The sequence below is a fragment of the Alligator sinensis genome, unplaced genomic scaffold, assembly GCF_000455745.1.
Source record: "Alligator sinensis unplaced genomic scaffold, ASM45574v1 scaffold342_1, whole genome shotgun sequence".
In the NCBI taxonomy this organism is placed as follows: Eukaryota; Metazoa; Chordata; order Crocodylia; family Alligatoridae; genus Alligator; species Alligator sinensis.
The window spans coordinates 230,639-256,402 of NW_005842126.1; the positions used below are offsets into that span (position 1 = coordinate 230,639).

At 41.3% G+C, this 25,764-nt stretch overlaps 2 protein-coding genes across 6 annotated transcripts in view; one reads left to right on the top strand and one right to left on the bottom strand.

The window, feature by feature from the left end:
* The window catches only part of LOC102383867 (ATPase WRNIP1), a 20,020-nt gene extending 18,039 nt beyond the window's left edge, over positions 1 to 1,981 (top strand). The window contains exon 5 of the mRNA XM_025205725.1: positions 1,189 to 1,981. Within this exon, the coding sequence (XP_025061510.1) occupies positions 1,189 to 1,464 (276 nt within the window). The 3' untranslated portion in view covers positions 1,465 to 1,981. The remainder of the gene's footprint in view (positions 1 to 1,188) is intronic.
* Positions 1,982 to 8,467: 6,486 nt separating this feature from the next.
* SERPINB1 (serpin family B member 1) lies at positions 8,468 to 24,145 on the bottom strand. Of its 5 annotated transcripts, none has more exons than XM_025205728.1 (9): positions 24,022 to 24,145; positions 23,950 to 23,960; positions 21,625 to 21,801; positions 16,304 to 16,441; positions 15,876 to 15,993; positions 14,933 to 15,075; positions 13,336 to 13,503; positions 12,051 to 12,436; positions 8,468 to 11,590 (listed from the first exon to the last, which is right to left on the bottom strand). In XM_025205728.1, the coding sequence occupies exons 3-9, from the start codon at positions 21,790 to 21,792 to the stop codon at positions 11,572 to 11,574; spliced, it is 1,140 nt and encodes a 379-aa protein (XP_025061513.1). In that variant the 5' UTR covers positions 21,793 to 21,801; positions 23,950 to 23,960; positions 24,022 to 24,145; the 3' UTR covers positions 8,468 to 11,571. The 5 variants fall into 5 exon arrangements, with proteins under 5 accessions (XP_025061513.1, XP_006025015.1, XP_025061515.1 ...); XM_006024953.3 differs by lacking the exon at positions 24,022 to 24,145 and adding an exon at positions 23,572 to 23,697 and having other exon boundaries at positions 23,950 to 23,993; XM_025205730.1 differs by lacking the exon at positions 24,022 to 24,145 and adding an exon at positions 23,572 to 23,697 and having other exon boundaries at positions 8,468 to 12,436; positions 23,950 to 23,993.
* Positions 24,146 to 25,764: the final 1,619 nt, after the last annotated feature.

The following is a 25,764-nucleotide window of genomic DNA, read 5'->3' on the forward strand; positions in this document are numbered from 1 at the left end:
CCTGCTCGGAGCAGCCTGGGCTCTAGCAACTACTCAGAGCTGGGGTAGTTGCTGGCAGCCAGAGAGCCCGGGCTGGGGGGCAGGGGCTTTGGGTGCGGGGCAAGGGGCAGTAGGCCTGGGGGACCGAGGCTTTGTGTGGGGGGCAAGGGGCACAAGCAGGGCATCCTGCCATGTACCCCTTGCCCTCATTTTGTTTTTCTGCCATGCCAACACTCCGGCACCTTCTGAGGTAGGGATTATGGTGTTTTTCGGCACTCCAGCCAAAAAATGTTGCCTACCCCTGGTGTAGCCAATTGATGGTTTGTCTGTTCTTTACTACAAAGAAAACGATCAAGTGTAGTTCTGGCCTCTTGTGGGCTAAGATTGAGTGTAGGGAGTATCTGAAACCCCGGACCAAAGAGTCTGGGATGAAGGATGCTTGCCTGTAGTATCTGGGGGTATCCAAACCCCAAGACCTCTGGGCTTGGGCCTGCATGTAGGATGCCTGCCAATGAATTTAGGAGTATCTGAAGTCCCAGGGTGCTAAGTCTGGGATGGAGGAAGCTCGCCAGTTGTAGCACCATGGTGTTCAGAACGATTGAGTTCTGCTTGCTCAATTGATATGGTTTTTGGAATGATTGAGTTCTGCTCAAAAAATATAATTTGGAACTGATTTGGCTAATATGACCTGGAATACAAAATATATTAATATAAAAAACAAAATTACTTTGTAGTAATTGTACCATTTGCCCAAATCCTAAATTAACTCCTTTTTTTGGTTTTCAGATACCCATATTATGCAGAAATTTATCATTACTATGTAACATTCATATTGTTGTAGCACAGAGACCAAGTTAAGGTGCTATGTGATGTTCAAATCAGATGACTGTTACTGCCTAAAAGACCTTGCAGTCTAAAAGTCATACCATTTTATGGTGTGACTGAGGAGCTGTTAAGGAAGAAATGGAGATCCTTGAAGTTAGGTTTTTATTTAAACAAAGAGTCTCTGAGGTTCTCAAATATCCAAAGTCTTAGAGATTTCCAATTTTCTGATGGTTATAGAAGCTAAGCTGACCGGTTTTCTTGACTTCCAGAGTTCAGCTTTTCCTAGCTAGCACAGTTTTCAGGCACTTGGCTGGTTTATGCCCTTTGACTCCACAAGACTCTAGGATATCTAAAAGTTGATACCATTTTTGCTCCATGTTTCAGGTTCTACTAGCTCAGTGTGTAGTCTACTTTGCTAGAGCACCCAAGTCTATAGAGATATATGGAGCATACAGCAATGTCAAAGAATGCCTGAGAAGCCACCAGGGACCACTTCCTCCTGTTCCATTGCACTTGAGAAATGCTCCAACCAGACTCATGAAAGACTTGGGATATGGAAAAGGCTATAAATATAACCCCATGTACAAGGAGCCTGTAAACCAAGAGTATTTGCCTGAAGAGCTGAAAGGAATTAACTTTTTTAAGGAAAGAAGAAAGTAAATATGTTGAAGTATCTTCCCTTTTTATGAAGGATGTCTCTGCATTCAGATGCAATGTCAAAATTATTAAGCCATTGGACCTATGACGATCCTTTTATGTTTCGGGTTTATAAATGTTTCCGTGTGTTTAAAAAATATACAGTAACACAATTTGGGAAGACAAAGGTGAATTTTATTAGCTTAATAACAGTACTATTCGGTTCAAATAATGTGTTTTGTCTATTAAGAAAAATATACATAAGGCTTAAGAGAAGAAACTGGTAGAAAAGTGCAATAAAAGACTTTTTCTTACTAAAAAGAGACCCTGCCTTACTTGCTTTAAATCTTGAGGATATAACTGTTTCCATTTTTTTCAATTTATTTCAATAATGACATTAAATTGCAGAAAATTATAAAATGTAAAAATATATAGTAAAACAAAATGCAATTACAACGTAATAGTCATGATTATACTTTATTTCTGAAATTGTTTTATAAGATTTCATAACCAATAAAGTTGTTCCAAAATATTGAAAATTATTTTTTTGTGTATTTTTAAACATTCGTGATAGCAGTGGGGTTTTTTACATCATTTTGGGGAGGGTCTTTTACTTTTAATTATCTACTTTCATGTTAATTATAGCTCTTCTGCCACTAATCAATGCTTTATTTGTAAACACCTTTGATAAATGGATCCCAATCACTGGCAAGTTACTGTCTTCAGCAGCACAGTGCACATCTGCTACCAAAGTTGCTAACATTAAAGGACGGTGCTTGATACAGTATAACTGAACTGCTTAACTTCATTTTTAAACATTTTATCACATTTTATTAAAACAGTGCAACAGCAGTAGGGTGGCATGCAGGAGATACCTGGGGAAAGGTACCATGAAAGGTACCTGAAAGCTCATCTTTGTCCCTCCCAACTATAGGCAGTCCTCGACTTACAATGTTTTGAGTTGCAACCTTTCTAAATTGACACTCTGAGGTCAGTTTCAACTTTACAACTCTTGATCTGATGTGACGCCAAGTCGCATCAGATCAAGAGTTGTAAAGTTGAAACTGACCTCAGAGTGTTGCTGTGTCATCCACTTCTCCAGAGAACATCTGTCCAAACTTCCTTGGACACTTTCTTTAAGAAAGCAGACAAGACTCCAGAAAAGCCTGCAGCCAAATCTCCTAAGAAGAATCCAGCCAAGATCCCTTCAAAAAGTCTAACCAAGACCCTTTCAAAAAGTCCAGTAAAGTCACCTCAAAGAAGTCCTTCCAAATCAATATGATTGCTATTTACAATATAAATACATTAATGCAGCTATAATTGATCAAGTACAAAATTTTGGGGTATTTTTTGGTGAAAATAGGGTATCTGGCCTTGGTTCAGGAACCAATCCCCCATTTATAACATTGTTTCCTATGGGAAAATCGGTTCCGAGTTACAATGTTTTGACTTAAGACACCATTTTCAGGAACCAATTGTGTCGTAAGTCCAAGGACTGCCTGTATACAATTGGTCCGATAAAAGTTATCACCCATATAAATCTTTACCTCCTGTAATCAAGTCAGACGATATACCTCAAAAAGGTGAGTTCTGTTTGTGGTCAAGTAGAATATATTAAGTAAGATCCTGTGCTATCCCAATTCTGGACAATTTCCAATGCTGCAGAGTAAAGCCAAGTGGTAATATTTCAGATAAATAGTTTAATTACTGAAAAATACAGTGTCAGGTCAATGAACTATTTTTGCCCAACTTGTTATCTGTTTTTATCTAAAAAGAAAAAAAAATGGCAAAGTTTGAAAAATTTTTGCCTTCAATATTTGTTTTTTAGAAGAACATTTTGGTTTTTTAAGTATGGGGTAAAACCTACTTTGTGTCTACTTGTTTTAGTTAATCCTTAAGAGAACCTGACTGCTGTGAACCTAGGATACTGAGAACTAGTAAAAGGTTAATCTAATCTCAATTGGCAAAGTAAGGTAAACTATCTTCTGTTGCAACAGTATTGAACTGCTTGCTTGTTTGTACAATGTATGTATGGTGCAACCCAGCCATCTGCTGGTCAGCTACCTGATGCATACAGATCACAGCTAGTATTAGAAATATAGGTATATTACTACTCTTTCTATAGGGAATGAGCTGATTTTAGAGAGCAGGCCATGACTGCATTTGTCTGGAATCAATCATGGAACTTTTTAAAATCATTCAGTATGTTTTCAGCATACAGGAGAAGGTAAATGGATAAGGTTCCAGATGAGCCCAGGTCCTTAGGTATCCATAACTTCAATCATGCAGTTTCATTGACTGTTTAAATATACTTTGCTGAATTGGGGCCTAAACCTGAATATAAGTGAGACCTAGTAAAGCTACAATGTACCTGAAAGTCTCTCTTTTTTTTTTAAGTGATGTTTTTTAATGTTCTTTCAGGATGGTATTGGAACCATAAAAAGTAAAACATCTGTAAGTAAAGAGGGAGAAATGTCTAGACCTTGTGAAGCTTGTTCATTCAGTTTTGTGATACAGCAAACAACAAAACTAGAAAAATCTCAGTTAACAGCACTGGATTTCCATCCAAGGTGACGTAGAGTGAATAGCATGTTCCAACTGGGCCAATAAATAGAAAAACCAACTGTGGCCATTCACTTACTTTGCAAGTGGCCTTGCCTAAAGTAGATGAGTAATTGGCCTCATTAGCTGTTGGTTAAGTATCTATTTAAAGTTAATCTAGCTCAAGAACGACATGATGGGGAATCTGGCAAGAAGAACATGACAATGAATGTGAAGATTTGTTTGGAATAGCATTCCCTTCTCCTATATTTGTTGGTGAGCCATAGACCAAGGTTTAAAGGACATTCCTGGTTCTTGTTATTACTTGGATGATACGGTTACAAGACTTTGTGATGGAAATCACTTCTTGAGGTGCTCAAAGTTCTGGGGATGGTTTGGAGCAAACAGGGAAAAATATCAAAGACTTTTAAGTATTGTCACCATCCTGTTGAGGAAGTTTGGCTACATAAATCTCAAGAAAAATCAGAAGTTATGCTTAAGGTAGTCCTGCTACAAAATATATCACAATTTCATTATTTTTTCTGGGAATGGACAGATGGTTCTTGCCTAATACAAATACATTTGTTGCACAATAGAAATGGTTTTGGCCCACCAAAGGTTTCTGATGAGGCTGAGAAGTATAAAACATCCAATGAGTCCCTAACATGCTACAGTGCATTGTTACCTGTAAAGTTAGTTTGTGATGCTCTCTCACAGGCAATAGGAGCAGTACTCTGAACTTTGCAAAATATACCTATGCTCAATTAGGTGGATTTAATTTTTAAAACAAAAATAACAGTAATGGTTATGGACTGATAAATGGTGATGTCCTTGGATAGTCCCTGTTACTATATTAAGTTTAAACCTACCCACCACATGTGAGTTCAGATTGCTTGTCATGCTGCCATTAGCACTGGCAGGTAAGGATACTGAAGTGTAACCAGAGTATCAGCATATTCTGTGTGGTACACAGTGAACCCTTGCCACTGACACGTGCCATGACACATCATGAAACTAAAAAAGAGGCACAGTGTTAGCTAAGATCTTGGGATGTTACCGTGAATAGTTGGATTCATGCCACAAAACAGTTGTTCCCAGCTTCTCTCTCTCAGAAGAAACCCTAGCTAAGTGCATATCAGTGTTGCCTATTGGGTAGCATCTGAGAAGTTATTCCTGTGAGGTCAGGTCCCACACAGTCCAAGAATGACACAAAAGCCATTTTAGGAAAGTATAGAGCAAGAGTTTAGTGCAGCTATTGATTAAGAATTGATGTACAACTAGAGAAATTGCCAAAGCAATTACAAGCTTGTCAGCAAACCTAACAGATGCTTAAACATGCCTCTTTGTATCTTTGAAAGTTTCTATTTATCCCATGGCAGTGAAACTGCATAAGCTATACTGGATGATTTGGCATATGTTTTTGATTGCAATTGATGCCTGTCCTTAGCTTTTGACCAGCTTCATTTGCATAAATTACAGTGCATTTTTCCATCTATTGAATGTGGCTGTTTATGTTGCATTTTTCTTATGATACACTGAACGGGACATGGGAGGAATTGTTCATGCTGTGTCTTGTATGAGGGTCACTCGCTGCATTTGTAGTATACTTTGGTGCATAACAACACCCCGATTAAACCAAAGAGGTCTTAATGGGCTGTGTTCTAAAGATGAAGAATGCTCTGTCGTAGATTGCAAAAGGACTACAAAATAGCTTAAGTCAAGTTAGACTGAGTAACAAAGCTAAGGGAAGAATCATAGAAAATAAGGCTTGGAAGGGACCTCAGGAGGTCATCTAGTCCATCCGCCTGCTCTGCTCAAAGTAGGACCAGCCTCAGCTAGATCATCCCAGCCAAAATTTTATCTAGCTGGGGTTTGAAAATCCCAAAGGATGGAACTTCCACCACTTCTGGGTAACCTGTTTCAGTGTTTTACTACCCTCCTAGTGAGAAAATTCTTCCTAATATCTTACATAAGCTTCCCTTGCTGCAAATTGAGACCATTGCTCCTTGTTCTGTCACCAGTGAGAATAGCCTAGTTCCATCCTCTTTTGAACCCCACTTCAGGCAAAAGAAAGGAACAGGTGAGAAAACCATATACAAGAAGACTTCAGAATGTAGGCAAAACATCTGCTAAGCTAGCATGGTCAGCTTTGCATTGCCTAGAACTACTAGTCTGCTACTGGTTTGATCTAGTTTAACTTAAAAAATAGTAACATAGCTAGGAGATAAGTAGATTTATTTCCTTGGTAACATGCAAGTTATATTAGATAAATTAATATGAATTCTGTCTATTATGGCTATTAAGCACAAATTTTATATTTGCTAGCCATAGTTAGCAAGCTTTTGAAGTTGGGACAGGTAATTGAGCATAAAAACCTTTGCTCTTCAGTCTTGAATTCTGGTTCTTGTTAAACTTTCTATCTTCAGGTGAACCAAGATCAGCACTGAAATATATACATTTTAAAGTTTTTTAAAGTAAGATATTCTTTTTCCCTGATAAAAACCACCGATAGGTGATTGGCCTAAGATTTTATGACTCACTAAATTTAACTTCTGTTTCAGGGACTAATGATGCTGTTGTTCCTTTAGGTTAATGAACATTTGATTGCTTTCAACTAGTGGTTTAAGATACCTTACCTGTATTGTTTTATCAGTGATGTATACTATTTGTATTTTAATATTAAACAACCTGCATATGGCCCCCCAAGTGTTACCATGTGTCCTGTGGGTTCCTGCCCAACCACCACTTTTGCTATAGCAGCCAGATTCTTCATGCTTTCCCTCCCTCTTCTAGCTTCTACTTCCTGCCCTGGTCCTGGGGGCAGGATAGCACAGGAGATGACCGGGTTTGCACAGTAGGAGAGGGAGCTGGAAGGGGCTCCGCTGGCTGCACCAAGAACTCCCTAGCAGCAGCGGAGAAGCTGCTTTTTCCCCATGCCAAGCAACAGCTTCTGCCCAGCAGCTGCTGCTACTGAGCTTGGACAGACAAGTCCAGAGCAGGTGTGGGGTGCACTGGGTCAGGACTCTGCGTGTGGGTCTCTGTCCGGTACTGCAGGGCTGGGGGCAGCAGCAGCTGGAAGGAGCCACCGCTGCCTGGGATGCCTAGAAAGACAGTCTAGCTGTGGAGCTGCCCCAGCCCTGCCGCATGCTCAGGTGACTGCAGGATGTGCCATGGCTGGGTGGCACCTGGGCAAGGTATCTGCTGCAGGCCATATTTTGTCCACCCCTGCTCTACAGCGACTAGGGTTAGACTGCACCTCCATGACCAGAGGCTAGGTTTATATGCCCCCAAGCCTGGTCCCTTTTCAGTCATGTGGCCCAATTCTTCACTCTCGGGTCCCAGGTACTGCTGATTCCCTCATCAGCAGCCTGGTGTAACGTGGCCAGTGGTTCAATGTACATAGGTGGCTCACACTCTCAGCTCTTTGCCACCTGGCTTTCTACAATGTAGACCTGGTATGCTCCCCTAGTATTAGATCAAAAAAGGCGATTGAAGATGTTGGCTCTACTAGCCAGGGACTTCATGCCCCACTCTCGATTTTCCACTTCTCTCAAATTAAGATTCTTTATAGAAAGTTCTCTAAAGCTTTAGAAATATGGCCTCTGTAACTGATCTCATGTGGCATGTAAACACAGTTACATTAGAGACAGGGAAAGATATATTACTGAGTCAAGTATAAGGCTTTGCTTGCTAGGTCCAGTTGCTTTTACTCGTTAAACACACATGCTAACCACACTGTACATTCCCTTTTGTAACATTTTGAATAAACTTGAATAAAACATGGTGACCACCAGAGGACAGTATAGTTTACCCAAAACTAAATGGTTTCATGTCCTGTTGTATTTCTGAACCTCTCTCATACAGAATGAATATAATGTAGTAAATCTATAGTTTAGTATAAGGTCTAATGAAATATCAATATCTCCAAATTAAAGTTATATTTCCAAAGCCTTTTGTTGAACAGATTTCCTTTTCAATGGAAAAGGGCCTGCCTGATCTTTTACCTACCTGATCTTTTAAATGTTTGAATCTTCTTTCCAATTTTCAATGCACCTTGTTTAATCTCTCAATGTCTACCTCTCTTAATTCCTGGGTCTGCCCAATATGAGGCCAATATTTCTGCTTCTCCACTAATTTCTGTGGAGATTGCTCTCTGAAACATGGCTGACCCAAAGCATTCAAAACACGCCAGACCTCAAATAAGTAGAGATCTACTTAATTCCAGCTGCGATGAGGGAAAAATTGCAGGCTGCTTGAGGAGACCCACACCATTTTTGTGCTCTCTTTGTGTTGCCCCTTCTCTGCCCCTGCTGATTGGCAGTCCTACCCCTCACTGCTGATTGGCCAAGGGGCCAAAACCATACTTGCACAGAAATCCAGCTGAAACAACTAATTCATTAATCTAAGCAATCAATTAAATCTACGTGGAAATATCTTATGAAAATAAATCTATGAACAATATGAATTGAAACTAATATAACCTTAACTTTATTTATTGACGTTCTACAAGTTTAGGAAGCAATTTTAGAAAATGTATATTTAATCACAAGCGATATTGGTAGTAGTCAAATGTTTGAAAATATTAAAACCTACACCCCTGAAAATCTTAAATACATTTGGAATCTGTGGAAAAAAAGGAGCTAAAAGGTGCTCAGTGCCATGATTGTTAAGATCTCACAATGAAGCGATTAACATTTCTATGAATAAAATTAATTCTGCATTAACTCTGCAGTTTAATACATCTGAATACCAAATGTTACACAGCAGCCCTTTTCCCCAAACCCAAGTATTTTGGGTGCAGTGCTGACCCACGTCATACTAAATAATGCTAACCTTGATAGAAAAGTCATCATGTTACTTGTTAACTGCTAGCATGCAGTATCCACCAGCAGTTGCAGCTGACATCCTGTCTCTGCAGTGTGAACACTTGTCCATATGTTGAGATTGCATGTTCTGCATCCCCTGAATGGTTAGAATGGTAAGGCACTATATCTTGTTAAGCTGTAGAGATGTGGAAACCAGTCACAAACAAGCTAAAAACCCCCCACAGTCATGGGCATTTGCCACTCTTCGACAAAGTTCACATAAGCGTACATTTGTTGGCATGCTCTTCCCCCATCCAGGGATTGATTTCACTAGCTCACAACAGACACCTGGTTAAGTGAAGAGCACAAAATGTGAACAGCACTAAAAAAGGAGGCAAACAGTTGTTTAAACCATGGTGGATGTAACGGATTGTACTTGTAGTATTGATTCAACTTCATAGCTACTGCCTGGAACAGTTCTTGTCTCCACTGGTTTTCAATGTTGACAGTTTGAAAGCTGTTGTGATGCCACGTCTTGGACCCAACTCATCGGATTCATCGGCTTATTGTGTGCATGGTGGATTACAGCCTGCCGGCCTTGAAAGCACATCAGAAGCTCCATTAACCAGACTGCATTTTCAGCCACAAACATCACTTGATTTTCAATGTTTCTCTTTCTGATCGTGTAGTTTAAGCGTATGCTGTGTGTCTGGCGTGATTTCCAGCTCAATGCTCACAAATTGCTGGTAGTACTTCATATTCTTGGAGTGGTAACAAACTGCATTACACAACAAATTTTACCTTGTAAGCACTGGCTCTGGTGGAAATGGCACAGTTGCATGTAGATTTGATTGGCAATGGACTCCCTGTACTGGAGCTTATAGCCTGGACAATGTTTGAAGGCTTTCTAATGGAGGAAACCAAGCTATCCACATCAGGAAACCATGTGCGCTAAATGTCACTTACTAAACCCAGGACATGCATATTGTAAGTGACATGAATTGCATTGGAGCACATCGGAGAAAGCTTTGCACATACATATGACATTGCCAGACTGAAATGCTGAGATCTTGTTAAAATCTAAGCTATAGTTTACAACAGCTTTCACTACAGCTTGTACCACAGTAGAAAAATTGACAGGCACAAGGTGAACTTGCTGTGCTTGAAAAACAGGAAGTTCATGGTCTGTCCAGATCCCAGGTACAAATAAAATGTGCCGGACATAAGTTATTTTGAGGGTCTGCAGCTTCATCAGCTACAATTAAGATGAATTTATATTCTGCCAGTGCAGCTTTGTAGACTATATGCGAAGCAATCATGGCAGGTAGAGTGTCCTGGCAAAGACTGTCCACACATGGAAAACATTCACCATTTGGCATGTTTTTCTTCAAGTTCCCCCTTAATTTAGGGCTGTCAGTTTTATGCAGAGGGATGCTCATGGCTATAATGTACCCTCTCCTTGTCACACTGCTTTCATAACCCTTTTAAACATTGACAATACGGTCATTTGTTTTTTGGTCTTTCCTTCAGCCCCTGCAACAGCCTTGTGCTCCACGTGCAATTTGGACTTTATGTGGTGATAAATGCTGTTTTTCCTCACCCCATTCAGAGTCACATTGCATGATGAACAGAGCAATTTCCCAGCATCTGCATGCAAGGTTCCTGCAGGGTATGCCTTATATGATCCATAGGTGAAATGTTCTTAGCTTTAAGGAAGTTCCTTTTACTCATCATCTTCAGACATCATTGCCTGCACTGCCTCTGGTTGTTTGAAAGATGGCACTGCAATCCTCTCACTTCCCTGACGGAAGCCTTTACTGAGACTGTCACTGGCTCAGCCTATCGCTAGCTCTCTCAGTGAAACCACGTGCTCTGGCTGCAGGGATTGCCATGCCTTCCTTTGTACTCTGGTTGTTATGGCAAGATTGCCATTTTCACAGGGTTCATAGAAGCCACTTTTTTTCGTGGTTTCTGTGAAAAACGCTGAATTGTGAAGAAGGTAGATCCCCTAATACAGGATAGCCTCAAAAAAATTATAAGGCTTTAAAAAACTACATTTGGCTTTTGAACCTTTGTTGGAACCTTTAGAATTTGTGTTCTGAAGCTTGCAGGAAGTGAAACTGTTTAAAGAAAGCTGAGATCCTGGTGTATTCATGTGCTCTGGATCCCAGATATATGAAGGAAACAAAGTATTTAAAAAAAAAAAAAATAATAAAATCACAAGAACAGGGAACAATGCCAGTCTAGGTGCTGCTTTTCAAACCAAAGCATTCTATATATGGCACCTAGATCATAATCGGCAAAGAGCTTAGGGACTGAATACAAAAAAAAATTGCTCCAATATTTTACTCTGGAGAGAGAGAATTCTCTATGTCCAAAAAGCTTCAAAGCCAGGTCACTACTGCATGGGGCACAACTGGGGCTGAGATTCCTGCCAGCTGCAGGCCCAAGTAATTAGGGATATCATATTTATTCCCTAGATATGCTGCGATTAACACTTTAATTGCAGCATAAATGTAACATGTAGACAGGTCATCATACTCGCATAAGTGGCAAAGGTGCTACATGTACACCCAAGTTAAGACACCAAAAATAAACAAGCCATAACAATATTCCATGTATAATATAGAAAATTTTAATTTCTGGTTTGTATGGCACCTTAAATTAAACACATGGCATACCGTAAGCCAGTTCCAGTGCTGTCCCTGAACTGCAGCCAGCAATTCAATGATTATCAGCTCTGGCTCCACGGCACCCCTGGGTCACAGTAGGCTCTTTCAATTGATTATGATTCTGGATTCCCCCTGCATTGGTAAGCAGAAAGGAGGCATGGCAGGAGGTGCAATTTTTGGGATCCAGGTTCAGATCCCATAGCACCTTTAAATGAATGTGTCAGGGTCCTGACAGTTACTTTTCTTCAATAAATAGAATTCTTCTCTAATAATAGAAAATTAACTATTTTTTTGTCAGCGACTTGAGGGGCCATGTAAGAGATTTCATGAAATACAAACAAGTCTAGGGCTAAAAGGTATCAAGTAACTAACGGTTCCCAACAAGGAAAAATAAATCAATTATTGGGTAATCATTTTATCATGAAATGCAGAATTTAAATTAAAATTGTTAAAGACACAAACACATGAGCCTCAGATTTCAACCTTTGGACCTAAATTCTTTTCTCTTCAATTCAAAGGCAAAAATCTCTGTTGGTTTCAGTAGAAATTAATCAGATAGTAAACTATGTTTTTCTGTTATGGGGAAGCATACCTGCCAAAGAAAAGTATGCTTTGCGTTGGGTTATGCCAGATGAAGAAAAGGAAAGGATGGTCAGCTGTGAAATGCTCTTCCATAAACATGCAGTTTGCAATTATGCCAGCTGTGGCAGCTGCAGCTTCTGTGCCTTCTTCATTCACTTCCACAAAAGACTTGTGAACAATTTTAGACAGAAAGAGGTCTCGTGCACCTGACATTCCAGACAAGTCAGCCTTGCCACTATCAAATATATCCAGAAAGCCCAGACCTGATAAAGCGGATTTAAGGTCATAGCTGTCTTCCATCTTAAATTTAGGCAGATGCACATGAACATCAATGGGCTGCATATTTTGTAGTTTTGTCCATTCACAAAGCTTTTCAAAGGTGAGCTGCTTCTCTAGCTGGAATTACAAATGCAGGAATCATCATATATCACCAGCAAAAAATATCCCATTTCCAAAAGCTCCTGAAGTGCTTTATTGAAAGCACATTGTAAGTACAGATACACAAAGTATCAATATAAGAACAGTAATGTGCACATACTGATTTCTATTGTCTTAGTAATTGTATTAAATGCAGTGAAGTTATTCCAAAGTGACACTAAGGTAATAAAAGTCAGACCCTGAAAAAGTATGCACCAATAACAACAATTATAAATGATCAAGGAGACCAGAGAAGAACCACAATCTTTCTTGTTTAAAAGCAGAGAAAATAAGGTTTTCAGAACTACTGGAAGGTAAAGTCTAATATTAATAAAAGAATTCAAGTCAACTGCCATATGCAACATTTTTGTTACAGTCCCTCAGCTGTAGTTCTGCACATCTCACTCCACATGAGTAAGGACTGCAAGATCAGGATGGTGACCTGCTCTGGTTGATCATTAGTTGAAAAGTGTTTTTATGCAGCACTTCAGCAATGTGAAAGCTTCTAGGACTTTAATGCTGGCTGCCTGTGGGCCCCTTTGGGATCCAGACACTCACCCCTAACACTGCCAGTACAGAAGAAATCAGTATAGAATTTTTTACATCCTCCCTTTAGCTCCAAATAATCCCTCAACCCTAGGCTAAGCCTCCTGTAAATAGCTACGTAAGAGCAATTGTCAAATTCCTCCAACACCATATTTAAAGCTGAACCCTGGCTCAAAATCCTTGGCAAGCTTGTGAGGATTTTCCTAGGACAATTATAGTTAGGGGTTTTCCCCATTCATTATTAATTACTGTTTGTTATGCTATCGTAATAAGTAGATAAAAGTATAAAATAGATATAACATTGCAATCTGAGATTGGCTTGTACAAATCACCTGTTGTAGTCCAGTGGTATCATCTTTAATTTCATCAGGTAACAAGATGATCATGCTAAGTTCGTCTCCATCATAGGGAAGTTCTAACACACGACACTCCAGTTCACGGATATACCCAAATGGAAATTTCTTTTTCTGATACATCATCTTCACTGTCTTTGTTTCATTCTGGGCAGTTTAAGAAATACAGAAAAAAAGGAAAAACAAACACAAAAAATACTCAGTTTAAGATACTGACAGGGAACTGCCAAGTTTAAAATGAGATACTCTTCACATACGTGATATTAACAACCTTGCTGATTAGAGATTGGCAACATGGGACTCATGGGCTGAATCCAGCCCGGTTTTGCTTATGCTTGGGGCTGTGTCTGTGCTCACACTGGGGCCAGGCAGCAAAGAGCTGTGCTGGGGCTGGGTAGATGGAAGCTTCCTCCAACCCTCAGCTCCCTGGTTGTGGCGTGGGTGCAGCTTGCAGCTGGTGGAAAGCTGTGCAGGGGTCAAGTGGCTTCCATCTTTGCCCAAGCTACAACTGAGAAGTGGGGGGGAAGGGGTGGAGACCGAGTGGTGAAGAAAATTGGCAGCAGGACAGACAAAGCTTCCAGCTGTCTGGCCCTGGTGTAGCTTACCACCAGCTGGAAGCTGCTCCTGTGCCACAAGTGGGGGTGAGGGGCTAGAAGAAGTGTTGGTAGTGTCACAGGCACATCTCTCAGCTGTCAGCCCTAGCATGGGCACAAGGAAACCCCCTCCACCTTTACAGGCACACGGCTGAACCCATCCAGCCCAAGCTGGACTGGAGGTGGGCTTTTCCAGGGCCCTGCTACATGTTCAAATTAAAGCTGGATAGAAACCAGCTATAAAGTTGTCAAGCCCCAACTTTATGACAGGCTGGCTCTTTATATAGCTGGATGGACATTTTTATGGTGTGATAATTACTTTGCAAATGTGGCCGGTCTAAATGTATTGCATCATTTACTAGTTAATTGCATAATATATGTAACGTGTGGTAGGAGCCTTAGTATACTGCTTTGACAAAATGAACTAGGACAGATTCTTCATGGCAGTTCTCCAGTTGCAAAATAGATGAGAAAGGTGCAGAAAAAGTCCATGAAATACATTCTCACTCAGTATAAAGCTAACTGATAACTTTTCAGAGTGCCATTATATAACAGGAGCTTAGCTAAAATTCCCTGTAGCCTTACTATGCTCAGGTGGTATAAACGCTCGGAAGGAGGCACTATAAATTTAGCACAGTACAGAGCAGTGTTGGTTTAAATGGTTTGAGGGACAATACAAAGGGAAAACTAATGGAGCAGAAGTCTGTTAATGACCCATTTTTTTCCATTCTTCAATTCTGGCACAAATGTAGGAATGAGGGAACAAAGAATCTAACCTATTGCTTGTATGAAAATCTTGATAATTAAACAAAAAGCTGCATTAAATTAAGTTTAAAGAAAAAAACCATGAAAATGTCTATTGATATTGCCTTTATTTTTTTATTTTTTTTAAATAAAACTTTAATTTGGGAGACAAATTACTTCACAACTTCCCCTTTAAAGCTATACCATATGCAAGAAGGTTGCAGAGGTATATACAATACCTTATTTAAGTGAAATGGCATTTCTTTGGTGTTCTGTTCTTCAAATTTTTCTCCCCATTTGCCTTTGAAATAAATGGCATTCACCAGCACCAGTCTGGTTGTGTTATTAAGTGAGCCTTCAGACAACAGGTTGGGGATTTTACCTTCAAAGGAAAAAAAATAATTTCAAATTTTACAATGCATTTTTCCACATTAAAAATATTTATTTAGCAACCAATTTTATAAAAATACTAAAAGCCTCCACTACCTTATTTAAGAAAATATACCAGCTTTCCCTCCCCCCATAAAAATGCAGTGTATTTCAGCATCATTCTCTCTCTCGTACTGTACAATGTTATAGGACACATTATTTTAATTCTGTATGCACAATAATTTAAACCCTGGTATAATACTTTATCTTAAATTTCAAAAGTGACTGGCAATTTGTGAGAAACAAGGTTTCTTTCCCTCTCTCACATTAAGGCTACAACAACACGCCAACCATACTATAATATAGCAAGTTGTGGTTCTCTGCTTTTTGGGTGCCCAATTCAAGACATCCTAAAGAAAGCTGAATTTCAGAAAGTGCTAAATGGAGATCATCTGAAAGTCAGGCTTCCTTAAGGAACCCAAAGTCTGGCATTCAAAAACATTCAAGAACGTAGCTTTTAGAAGTATATGATTTAGACATTTCCAAACCAGAAGCTTAAACTTAAGTTCCTAAATCCATGTTTAGGCAATCAGTAGCATTAATGTAGAGCATTAGATAGTTATGGATAGCTTGGGATGGATGTTACTATATTGTAAATATCCTTCCAATATAGCCTTTGATTTTATTGAACATATTTATTATTGGATATTCTCTGACAAAATGGGACTGTTGTAATGGCAGCAGAAAACGAAAACATTCCAATTTCATAGCCATGGAAAGACAACATTTATTTAACTAATCAAAATATCTTACCTTCAGTCTGTTCTTCTACCCACTGGTTAATATGCTTCTGTGCTTCATCAGAAGCATGGAGAAAATCAACCATAGCCAAACTGGCTCCATAAAATTTCTGAGTGTTAGCCAAGAAGTCCTAAAATATGGAGCAACAGGGAATAACTTTCATTGCACAATGATAATAAAATCATAAAGGTATCTCTGTAACTCAGGGAAGCTGTAGCTCTAGTAGATTCTCTCTTGTCTTAGTGCTAGGGAATATACCTGCTAGTTTATGATTTATGTTTCTTATATCTACAAGTCAGCAACACTAATCTCAGTGCTCCCATCACATGAAAACCTGACCTGGTCGCCTATTACAGATGGTTTGGTATTAGTCTTTCTAAATTGGGTGAAATTCATTTCTGTGCAAAGGCCCAAACATAGCCTAGACATCGTGAACTTACTGGCAAAAAAATGTAGGTCTTCTCTCCGTACAGACGATTGGCGAGCTTCAACAGATAGGGAGATCCATGCCTGTTAACATCAGAAGTCAGGGTCTGAAATCTTGAATGAAGGTCTTCAGCATCATCATAATGAAGTGCCTGGATTAAAAGAAATGGACTGGCCAATGTATATCAGTTGTATGGTATGTCTGTGGATATGTGTTTGAATGATCAGGCTTCTAGGTTCAGGCAGGGAAATAAAAAAGAATATTGCATTTAGACATAAGGTCCTGGAAAACTTCAACTAAGACAGAATGCATGGATTATGTTAACATATATCACTCATGCTCAGTCACTTGCACTGGGAACTTTATTTTGGGTGTAATTGAAGCTGTTGGTTTTAATGCAGTGTTTTTCAAGCTGGCTGCCATAGCAGGGTGCAGTGAGAATCTTTGAAAGGGCCTGCACAATATTAGCAGTTAGGTATACAAACACCTATGCATGATTCACAAGATAAACCCAGAGGGCACGTCCCCATGAGCAGGAACATGCATTTCTCCAGGCATGAAAAGCAGCAGCACAATATGTGCCACTGATGCCGGTCCCCAGAGAATGGCCATCCACACACGCTCTGGCGGGTGGCACATTGCCCAGGGGTGGAGTAGGGGAGAGAGCTGGCCCCAGCAGCCTTACCTGGTGTCCTGGGGGCTGCAGCCACAGAGATCCAGCAGCAGGAAGCCTGAACAGCCAGATTCTGGTTTCAGGCGGTACATTCTGCCACCACATGCGCCAGCCCACTTTTTTTAGGCACAAGTTTACTTAACACCAGGATCTCCTGGTTTCAAACCCTCCCCAACCTGCCCCAGCACTGCAAATTAGCAGCATGGGGAGCACCTGCATGTGCAGTGCTCATCTGAACACACCCAAAGACTTCAACTCATAGCATCAAAAAACATTCTGCCCTGTTGTGCTCTGAGTTTTTTTGCAACAGAAGAACTGCTCTATTACTTTTCCATAGTCAAAAAATGACTGAAAGCTAAGAGCTGTCATTTTCCAAGGGGTACCTGGAGTCTAAAAAGGTGGAGACTACAGTTTTAGTGTATTGGGCTTTAACTGCATTAACTTCTGCTTGGCAGCTTATCCAGCTAAGATACTAGTTATTAATTCCTAAATAAAAAGTTTGGAAAGGGGATCTTTCAGGGAAAAGGATCCTTAGCTCTCAAATTTACTTTTCCCTTTGGTCCAAAAAAGCCCAAGTTGTTGATCTTCAGCAACAGGACTTAACTATTCTCTCAGACCTTGTTTAAGCATGTATGTAAGATGATTTAGGGCAGGGGTTGGCAACCCCTGGCATGCGTGCCAGACCATGGCATGCAATGCCATTTTGCTTGGCATGCCACAGCTGGCTCAGGTGATGAGCAGCTGCATCCAGCCACAAAACCTGAGTTGTTTGCAGCAGGTGGTGGGGAGGTGGCAAGCCCTTCTACAGAGCGTGGGCTGGCTGTAGCAGGCATCCAGGAGGCTGCAAATAGCTGCACCAGGCTCTGGAACCTCAGCTGGGCTCCATTGCAGTGGCAGCTGCATGCATGCTTCGGGGTGGATGACCGGGAAGAGGCCAGGGACAGCACCTTGGCTCCTCCCCTGCTGTGCACCCTGAGGTGCATATACAGCTGCTACTGCCAGAGAGCTGATACTAGGGCTCTGGACCCAGATGCAGCTCTTTGCAGCCTCTCAGCTGCAGCTGTCCAAAACCTGGGTTGGCTGTGGCAGGCAGCCAGAAGGCTGCAAAGCAGCAGCACTGGGTTCAAACTAGGCTCGGGAGCCATGGCTGGTAGGCCTGTGCAAATAGGCAACTATTTGAGTTGGGTTTGGCCAATTTGGATTCGGAGACTTGAATCGCTTTTCCTATTCGATTCGGCCAAATCGATTCGGAAAAGATTTGGAGCTGATTCGGAGAGATTCAGAGATTTGGCCATAGGGTATAATGGGGAATCAATGAAATATCTATAACTTTGTTGTTTTTGGCTGATTCGGATGAAACTTGCAGGGTGGTAGCCTCTGCTGATGGCATGATGCTTGCCAAGTTTGAAGGTGATAGGTGCAGGGGTTTCTGGGAAACTGCACCTCAAAATCCTGAAACCAAAACTCATGTCCTGTGTGTATGTTAAGCCACAGTGGGAGCACGCTGCCATGTTGTGCAGAGGCTCCGGCACCAGGAAGGGTGCACCTGAATACATACAGAGTCCCACAAGCACCAATGTCATGAGTTTTGCCTGCCTGTGGCCAGAGGTGCAGGGCCCCAGAACCCAGACTCCCCCTGCACCCATCTCCTTGACAGCTGGCAGGCTTTGTGGCCTCAGCAGGGGCTACCACCACTGCAGTTTTCATGCGCCTGTGCCTTAACACACACACACTGTTGCTTATGTCATGAGTTTTGCTTGTCAGAAATTTAAAGTGTAGTTTCTCAGAAACCCCTACACCTATCTCCTTGACACTTGGCAGGCTTTGTGGCCTCAGCAAGAGCTACAACCCCTGCAGTTTTCACCCCATTGTGGCTTAACACACACACGTGACAAGAGTTTCTTTTTCAGAACTTTTGAGGTGCAGTTTCCCAGAAATCCATGCACCTATCACCTTGAAACGTAGCAAGCTTCATGCCCTCAGCAGCGGCTACCACCCCTGCATGTTTCATCAGAATCAGCCAAAAAGCAACAAAGTTATAGATATTTCATTGATTCCCCACTATACCCTATGGCCGAATCACCGAAACTTTTCCGAATCGATTCGGAAAGCCTAAAGCTTCTAGCGATTCGATTTGGATTTAGCCTCCAAATCATCTCCGAATCCAAATCACAATTCAAAGCTTTGCACAGCCCTAATGGCTGGGCTCCATGACAGTGACAGTTGCACGTGTGCCGTGGGAGGGTCTGGTGGGGGTAGGCAGGGGAGTGGCTGGGGTTGTGCTACCCCAGGCCCCTTCCCAGGCATGTGCAGCTGCCGCCACCACAGAACCTGGCTGGGGAGCCCAATGCATCTGTTTGGAGTCTCCTGGCTGCCTGACACAGCCAACACGCACTGGGAACCAGAGCCCCGGCACTGGCTCTGTGGCAGCAGCGGCTGCACACACACCTCAGGGTGCATGGTGGGGAAGAAGCCAAAGCAGTGCGACCCTGGCCCCTTCCCCACCATCTGTCCAAAGACACATGTGCACCAGCTACCAGCAATAAGGATCAGGCTCCTCGCGGCTCCCCTGCCATCTGCCTCTGGCACACCAAGTTGAGGCATGGGTTGACATTGGGGCGTTTTTGGCACTCCAGCCAAATATGTTGCTGAGCCCTGATTTAGGACAGCTATCTTTATTTCCAATTAATGATAATGTAAATGATTCCCTATATTATAGTTAGTTTCATAATGCATTAAAAAAACAAATACATTAACATAGTTTCTCTTTATGGGCATACTTATATGATTCTGACAGACAAAATTACCCAACAAAGAATATGTGCATTATAGTAAGACTGATCTGATCCTATTAGCACAGAAGTTAAAAGTGAAATAAAGACCTTCAATGAATACAGGAACTTCTGGGTAAAGCTGTATTAACTACAACTCCACGTAGAGAACGCATTTTAGAATCCTCAGTTCAGTAGGAAACCAACAGAAAAAAATTTAAGGTGCCATGGGCAGCACTTTGCACAGCGCTGTAGAGAGAAACTTGAAGAGCTGCAGTCCTGAGGCACTTGAAAGGAGTCCATGACTACAAAAATAAAATACCCTTATACATGCAACTGTGGTAATCTTTCTTCCCCAAATCACTATCCCCATGATGTACTCTGAACTGGAACACAGACTATTGCAAATTGATTAGCATGTTGAAAGTTGTACATGAGTTTGCATATATTTTTTTGAAGAAGAAGAAGAATGCTATTTCTGGGTTGGGCTTTTAATTATGGGATGGAATGGGTGTCAGCCAACTTCTGTACAAAGTTCAGGTCATATACGAGGTGACAGATTACTTTTATTGTACCAGTGGAAAACTCAGCAGTGTTTAATAGTGTAAAGCAGCTTAAGGTAAAAGGTATTTTTTTAAAGAAATATACTGTGACTGTAACAAAAGGAATTCATACACACCCTTTCACAGCTGTGGGAAACTTCTTAATCAAACAGAAAAGCATTAATGGCTGAATTCCTCTTAAGCAAAAAGCTCTGGGTAAAATAAATACCAATAACCCACAGCAAGAAAACCAGGTTTGAATAAAGCATCTCTTTTATACAATATGGCTTACAGGCCGGTGTTCAAAACAAACACATGAGCCCAGATCCTCAAAGGTACATAGCTACCTACTTCCTACTGAAACTTTATGTTTCTTAATATTTTTGAGGATTGAGCCATGGTACCTCAGAGCTTATCAATTCAGTAGTAGACTTTCCATTGACTCTAGTGAGTCTGGATCAGTCCCAGAAGGTACAGCATACAGGCACTCTTAAATTCAAATTAAAGCTGGATAGAAACCAGCTATAGAGTTGTTACTCATTTTTAAGCAGTAACTTTATAGCTGGTGGCTCTTTTTAGAGCTGAATAGTCATTTTTAATCACGTGGCCAGTCTAAAATGATTGTGCAATTGATCAGTTAATTGCATATTATATTTAACATAGAGCAGGGACCCCAAGAAATATATTTAGGCTATCAATGCAGTGATGCTTAAAGCTAAGCACGTGCTCAAATATTAGGGATTAAGCCCACGGTTAAAAGGTAACATAAATAGGAAAGCTTTCCAAACCAGAGCTGTTTTTGCAATTCTAAATGCTTAGAAGGTTAACTTAGAGCACCTGCTTTAAAAAAAAAAAAAATCTTGCCTGGAACTGTATGCACTGAATGTAATTTGTGACTAATCTCAGGTCATGCTTCACAGTGGCTTGATTTTGAATTTTATTCCAATTAGGCTTTTCTTCTACATATCCTTTGGGATATGGTATTCACATTGTTTAAAAAAAAAAAAAAAAAATATATGGCCTCATGCCAAGATGCTATTATGTATGATCATTAGCTATCGCTTGAAACTGAAAGCATGGTTTGTTGGTTGGGGATTTTTATATGGTTGCAGTGTGCACAATATTACTAAGCACATGTTACAAACATGGCAGCTCTGCATCAGGAGACATGAAAACTAACAAAAGATGAGTTCTGAGCAAACTGAATAGAAAATTAAATTAATCAATGATAGACTTAAGTGATAATCAGAATGATAATGAAAGATAATAGAATATTTTAGGTTTGAAACTTTTGATTTTTAATGTATGAAAATATGTAGTATAAGAGAGACAGAAACTTTTAGCTGACCTTCAACATCTGTGTCTTTGTGTTACCCTTGGCCCCTAACAGAATCATGGCCAGTGCAGCAGAAATACTGATGGGAGAGAAGAAGATGTTTCCTGTTGGATTGGTTTCATTAAACTTTTTAAGTAGATCAAGTGCAAAACAGGTGTTTGCATTCCTTAGCTTCTCCATGGTTACAAGCTGAAAAATGAAACAAGTGTCATAAGAACTCAAGACATACAAAAAAACTAGAACTCAATAAGAACTCAAGGAACTAATTTTTTCAGAAACCTAAATCCCTGCACTCCTCAACCCAAAACAGAGTAATAAATGGGCATTTAGACTCCATAAATATCAGGAATATTAGCTTCAATTATTTCCCTCAGAAATTAACTAATTCACATAAATGCAGTGTGTGCTGGTTAATTAATCATTGGGATAACTTGTCACTATGATCTTAAGCGCACTGAATTCCTGCCATAGTCCTACTGACTTGTACAGAAAACACTTTGGTTAATTCATCATCTTTTTAAGTGTGATCATTCATTTTCAGCTTTTCTTGGCTTAATGAGACAAAGAATCGACTATTCCATTTTGCAGAATTAGCTTCTATGTTGGTGATGAGTGCAATGCAAAGCAGAAATCATTGACTATTTACTCCATCACAATCATGCAATTTCTGTAGCAAGCACTCTGAATTTTGGTAGTAAGAACATGTATATTAGGCACTTATCTGTATATCATACCATTTTCTTACACAAAGCCAGAGTGAGTGCAATTTGCATTCATAATGGAGAAAATTATATTAGAAAATTCTAAATAATTCCTTACCGTTTCTCAATATGGCACGCAAAATATATGGAAGTTGAAAATTAACTAGTGATAAAGACTAATTTACAAATTAACCAGTATTTACTGTTAAAGAGATACAGCTGCAAATAGATTGTCTGCTATATATCCTTATTACGTTAACCTTAGTAATGCATTTCCTTAGACCCCTACCTCTAAATTTTAAATAGATTAAGGCGAAGGACTAGCCAGAATGAAGACAAAAGTTGTATTATGCTAAGTTTACAGTCAAGAGACAGACAATGGACAGTTTTGTTTTCTCATCTCTAATCTTAATAATATATCCATGCCATCCTGTACAAAGCAATTCTGCATGAATTGTATAATATATCATTATCTCCTTTGATTACAGGTGAACACATTGTTTTTAAAGGTATGTACTCAGTTTTTGCAATTCGCCTTTTTCTAATTGTATGCCCAAAAAAAGCATTTAAAGCAAAAAAACGGTATAGGTATTCATTGATCATGTAAAATACTCTTTTTTAAAAGATCAAGAAACTGCATGAAGAAAAACAGAATGCAAATGAAAAGAATGATTTTTGCACCACTTTTGGTGCCAGACCTCTAACACTGGGGGACAGTGGAGCTCGTCCAAAACTGCAGAGGGGGGAAATGAATATAAATATCCCCTTTTCCATGAAAATATCAGCAAAATACATGGAGTCTTCTCAATTTCAATCAGCTCAAATAGATAGTAAATGGAACTTCCTTGTACAGCAGCTTAAAACCCGCAGACAAAAACACTGGTTCAAAGTGAAACCACTGCGTGTTTTTAGAAATGACAAATGATGAGCATCATAAAATGCCCTGTTTTAAGGTGGTTGCTACAGCACAAATGCTACGCCCTCAAGCAAGGCCTTGGAAGAAAGCCGAGGAGAAGAGCTCTGGCCCCACCAGCGCAGGGAATACAGGAGCAAGAGGTCTTTAAAATGCCTTTTCATGCACTCACTCTGCTGTTGGAATAGAGGCCAGACACATTTTTGAAAGGGAATATTGTGCCTGCTAGCTTGCCCAGCGTCTCCCCCCAGTACTGGGTGCGCCCTGGCCCCTCTTCTCTTCATCTAGGAAAGAAAGAGGCACCTCTGGCCCTGCCCACCTTGAACCCAGCCCAACGCAACTCACCACTACCAGGCGGAGGTGGTGTGCAGAGTGAACTCCGGGCAAGGATCCGGGAATAAGGGGCAGACTTCAGGCCCAGGCGTTGCTCTCCCCGGGCAGCTGACGCGTGCAGAGGGCTCAGGAGGGAGCCTGTGAGGGGAAGGGATGGGGAGGGGAGCCAAGGCAGCTTCAGCTTCTTCCTCCCCCTTTCCCCAGGGGCTTGGGGACACCCGGGGCTTCTGCTTTCAGTTTCTCTTTTTCCGGAAAGCAGCCAGGCAGGGCTAGGGCTAGGGCTAGGGCTAGGGCTTCCCCCTTCCCCCACCATCCCTCCTCGGTGACTCAGGAGACCGCACTCCCCCGACCCCGCTCCCGGCGAGGGCCCCGCGCTGCGTCCCTCCTTACCTGGCGGCTGCCTCCTCCGGGGTGAGGTGAGGCGAGGCGGGGGGGGGGCGGCGGGGCGGGGGGGGGGGGTGCCTCCTCCGGGGTGAGGTGAGGCGAGGCGGGCGGAGACTGCCGGGCGGGCAGGGCGGGACTCTGCTCGTCCCCCAGGGCCCGGGGGGAGCCCGGCCAGGACGGGAACCGCTGGAGATCTAAGAAGCCTGCCAGCCCCATCGCCAGGTCCTGAAGTACGAAGAGATCTAGTGGAAGCTCAGCATGATCTATGCATTTCAGCATCGCCCACATCAGCTGTGCTGAAAAATGATGTATGCACATATTTCCTGGGAGATGTCGGAACAGCAGGGGAGCCTCCCACGTCGGAAGAAGGGTGGCTGCTCAAAAGCTTGCAAAGAACTTTTCTCCCCCCACAACTACTCAGTTGGTCTAATCGGAGATATCACGTCTACCCGAAGAACTTGGCCTGCCTGCGTGTGCAAATATGCATGCGAATAAGTATGCAAACAAGTCGCCTTGTTGACCTTCTATTGCTCATTATAACTGGGCTGTGAGTGAGAAGTGCGTCATCAAAGTTGAAAAATTTCTTCATTTCAAGACAAGCAATCAGGAGAAAGTGCTGGCAGCAAACCCAGACATCTGTTTCTCCATCTCTTGTGGGCTAAGAACAAAAGTAGGGAGTATCTCAAGTGGGGACTAAAGAGTCTGGGATGGAGGATGCTTGCCTGCTTCCCTACTGGCTGTCATCTTTTGGGATTCATAACTCTTAACATCTACTAATAAAATTCAATCTGGGATCAGAAGTCGTGGCAGAGGTGATACCTTTTGCTAGACCAACCAGATATTTGCAAATGATGTGTGTGTGTGTGTGTGTGTGTGTGTGTGTGTGTGTAGAGCAAGCTTTTAAGCTTGCAAATAAAGACTTTTTTTGCAAATATCTAGTTGGGCTAATAAAAGATACCACCTCTGCCATGAGTTCTGATGCCTTTTACCTCTAGACCAATACAGCTACAACCTGGATACCTGATGTATGTAGTATCTGGGGGCATCCGAACCCTAAGACCTCCTGGCTTGGGCCTGCATGTACGATGCCTGCCAGTGGAATTGGGAGTATCTGAAGTGCCAGGGTGATAGGTCTGGGATGGAGGATGCTCGCCAGTTGTAGCGCCATACATGCTGTGTAGAGTAATTGAGTTCTGCCTGCTCAGTTGATGTGGTTTTGGGAATGATTGAGTTCTGCTCAATCAATATGATTTAGAATTGATTTGGCTAATTTGATCTGGAACATGAAATATGTTTTATATAGACACCCCAAAAGTCAGTAAGACTCTCTGAGTGTGACTTAGGTTTTACTTATACTGCATCAATTAGGTGCCTCAAAAATTGCCACATAAAAAGCACTTTTGGCAGAGGTGCTGCTGTCTGCCTTCACCCCCTGGATGGTTTTTTTGCGTTTGTTTTATATCCAATAGCTAGAACAGTCACCCAGGATATAGGTCTCTTGCATTCAATGTCCTTTTCTGCCCGAGGATTTACAACCTCCACCTCCCAGGAGAGCACCCAACCCAACCGCCAGATATAGGATATTCTGAAAAGAAGGGATGAGGCAAAGAGTAAGTTCCTTCCTGTTGAAGCGGTTTAACTCTGCATAGCACAATGAGCAATTCACTGGGCTAGAAAGAGAGTATGAGCACACACGAAAACAAGCATGCCTCTATAGCAGTGGTTCTTGACCTCTCTCAGACTCAAATGCTAACTCCTGGTTTTTTTAATCAGACTATGGAAAAAATAAACAGAACAATTTTTTCTGTTGCAAAAAACCTC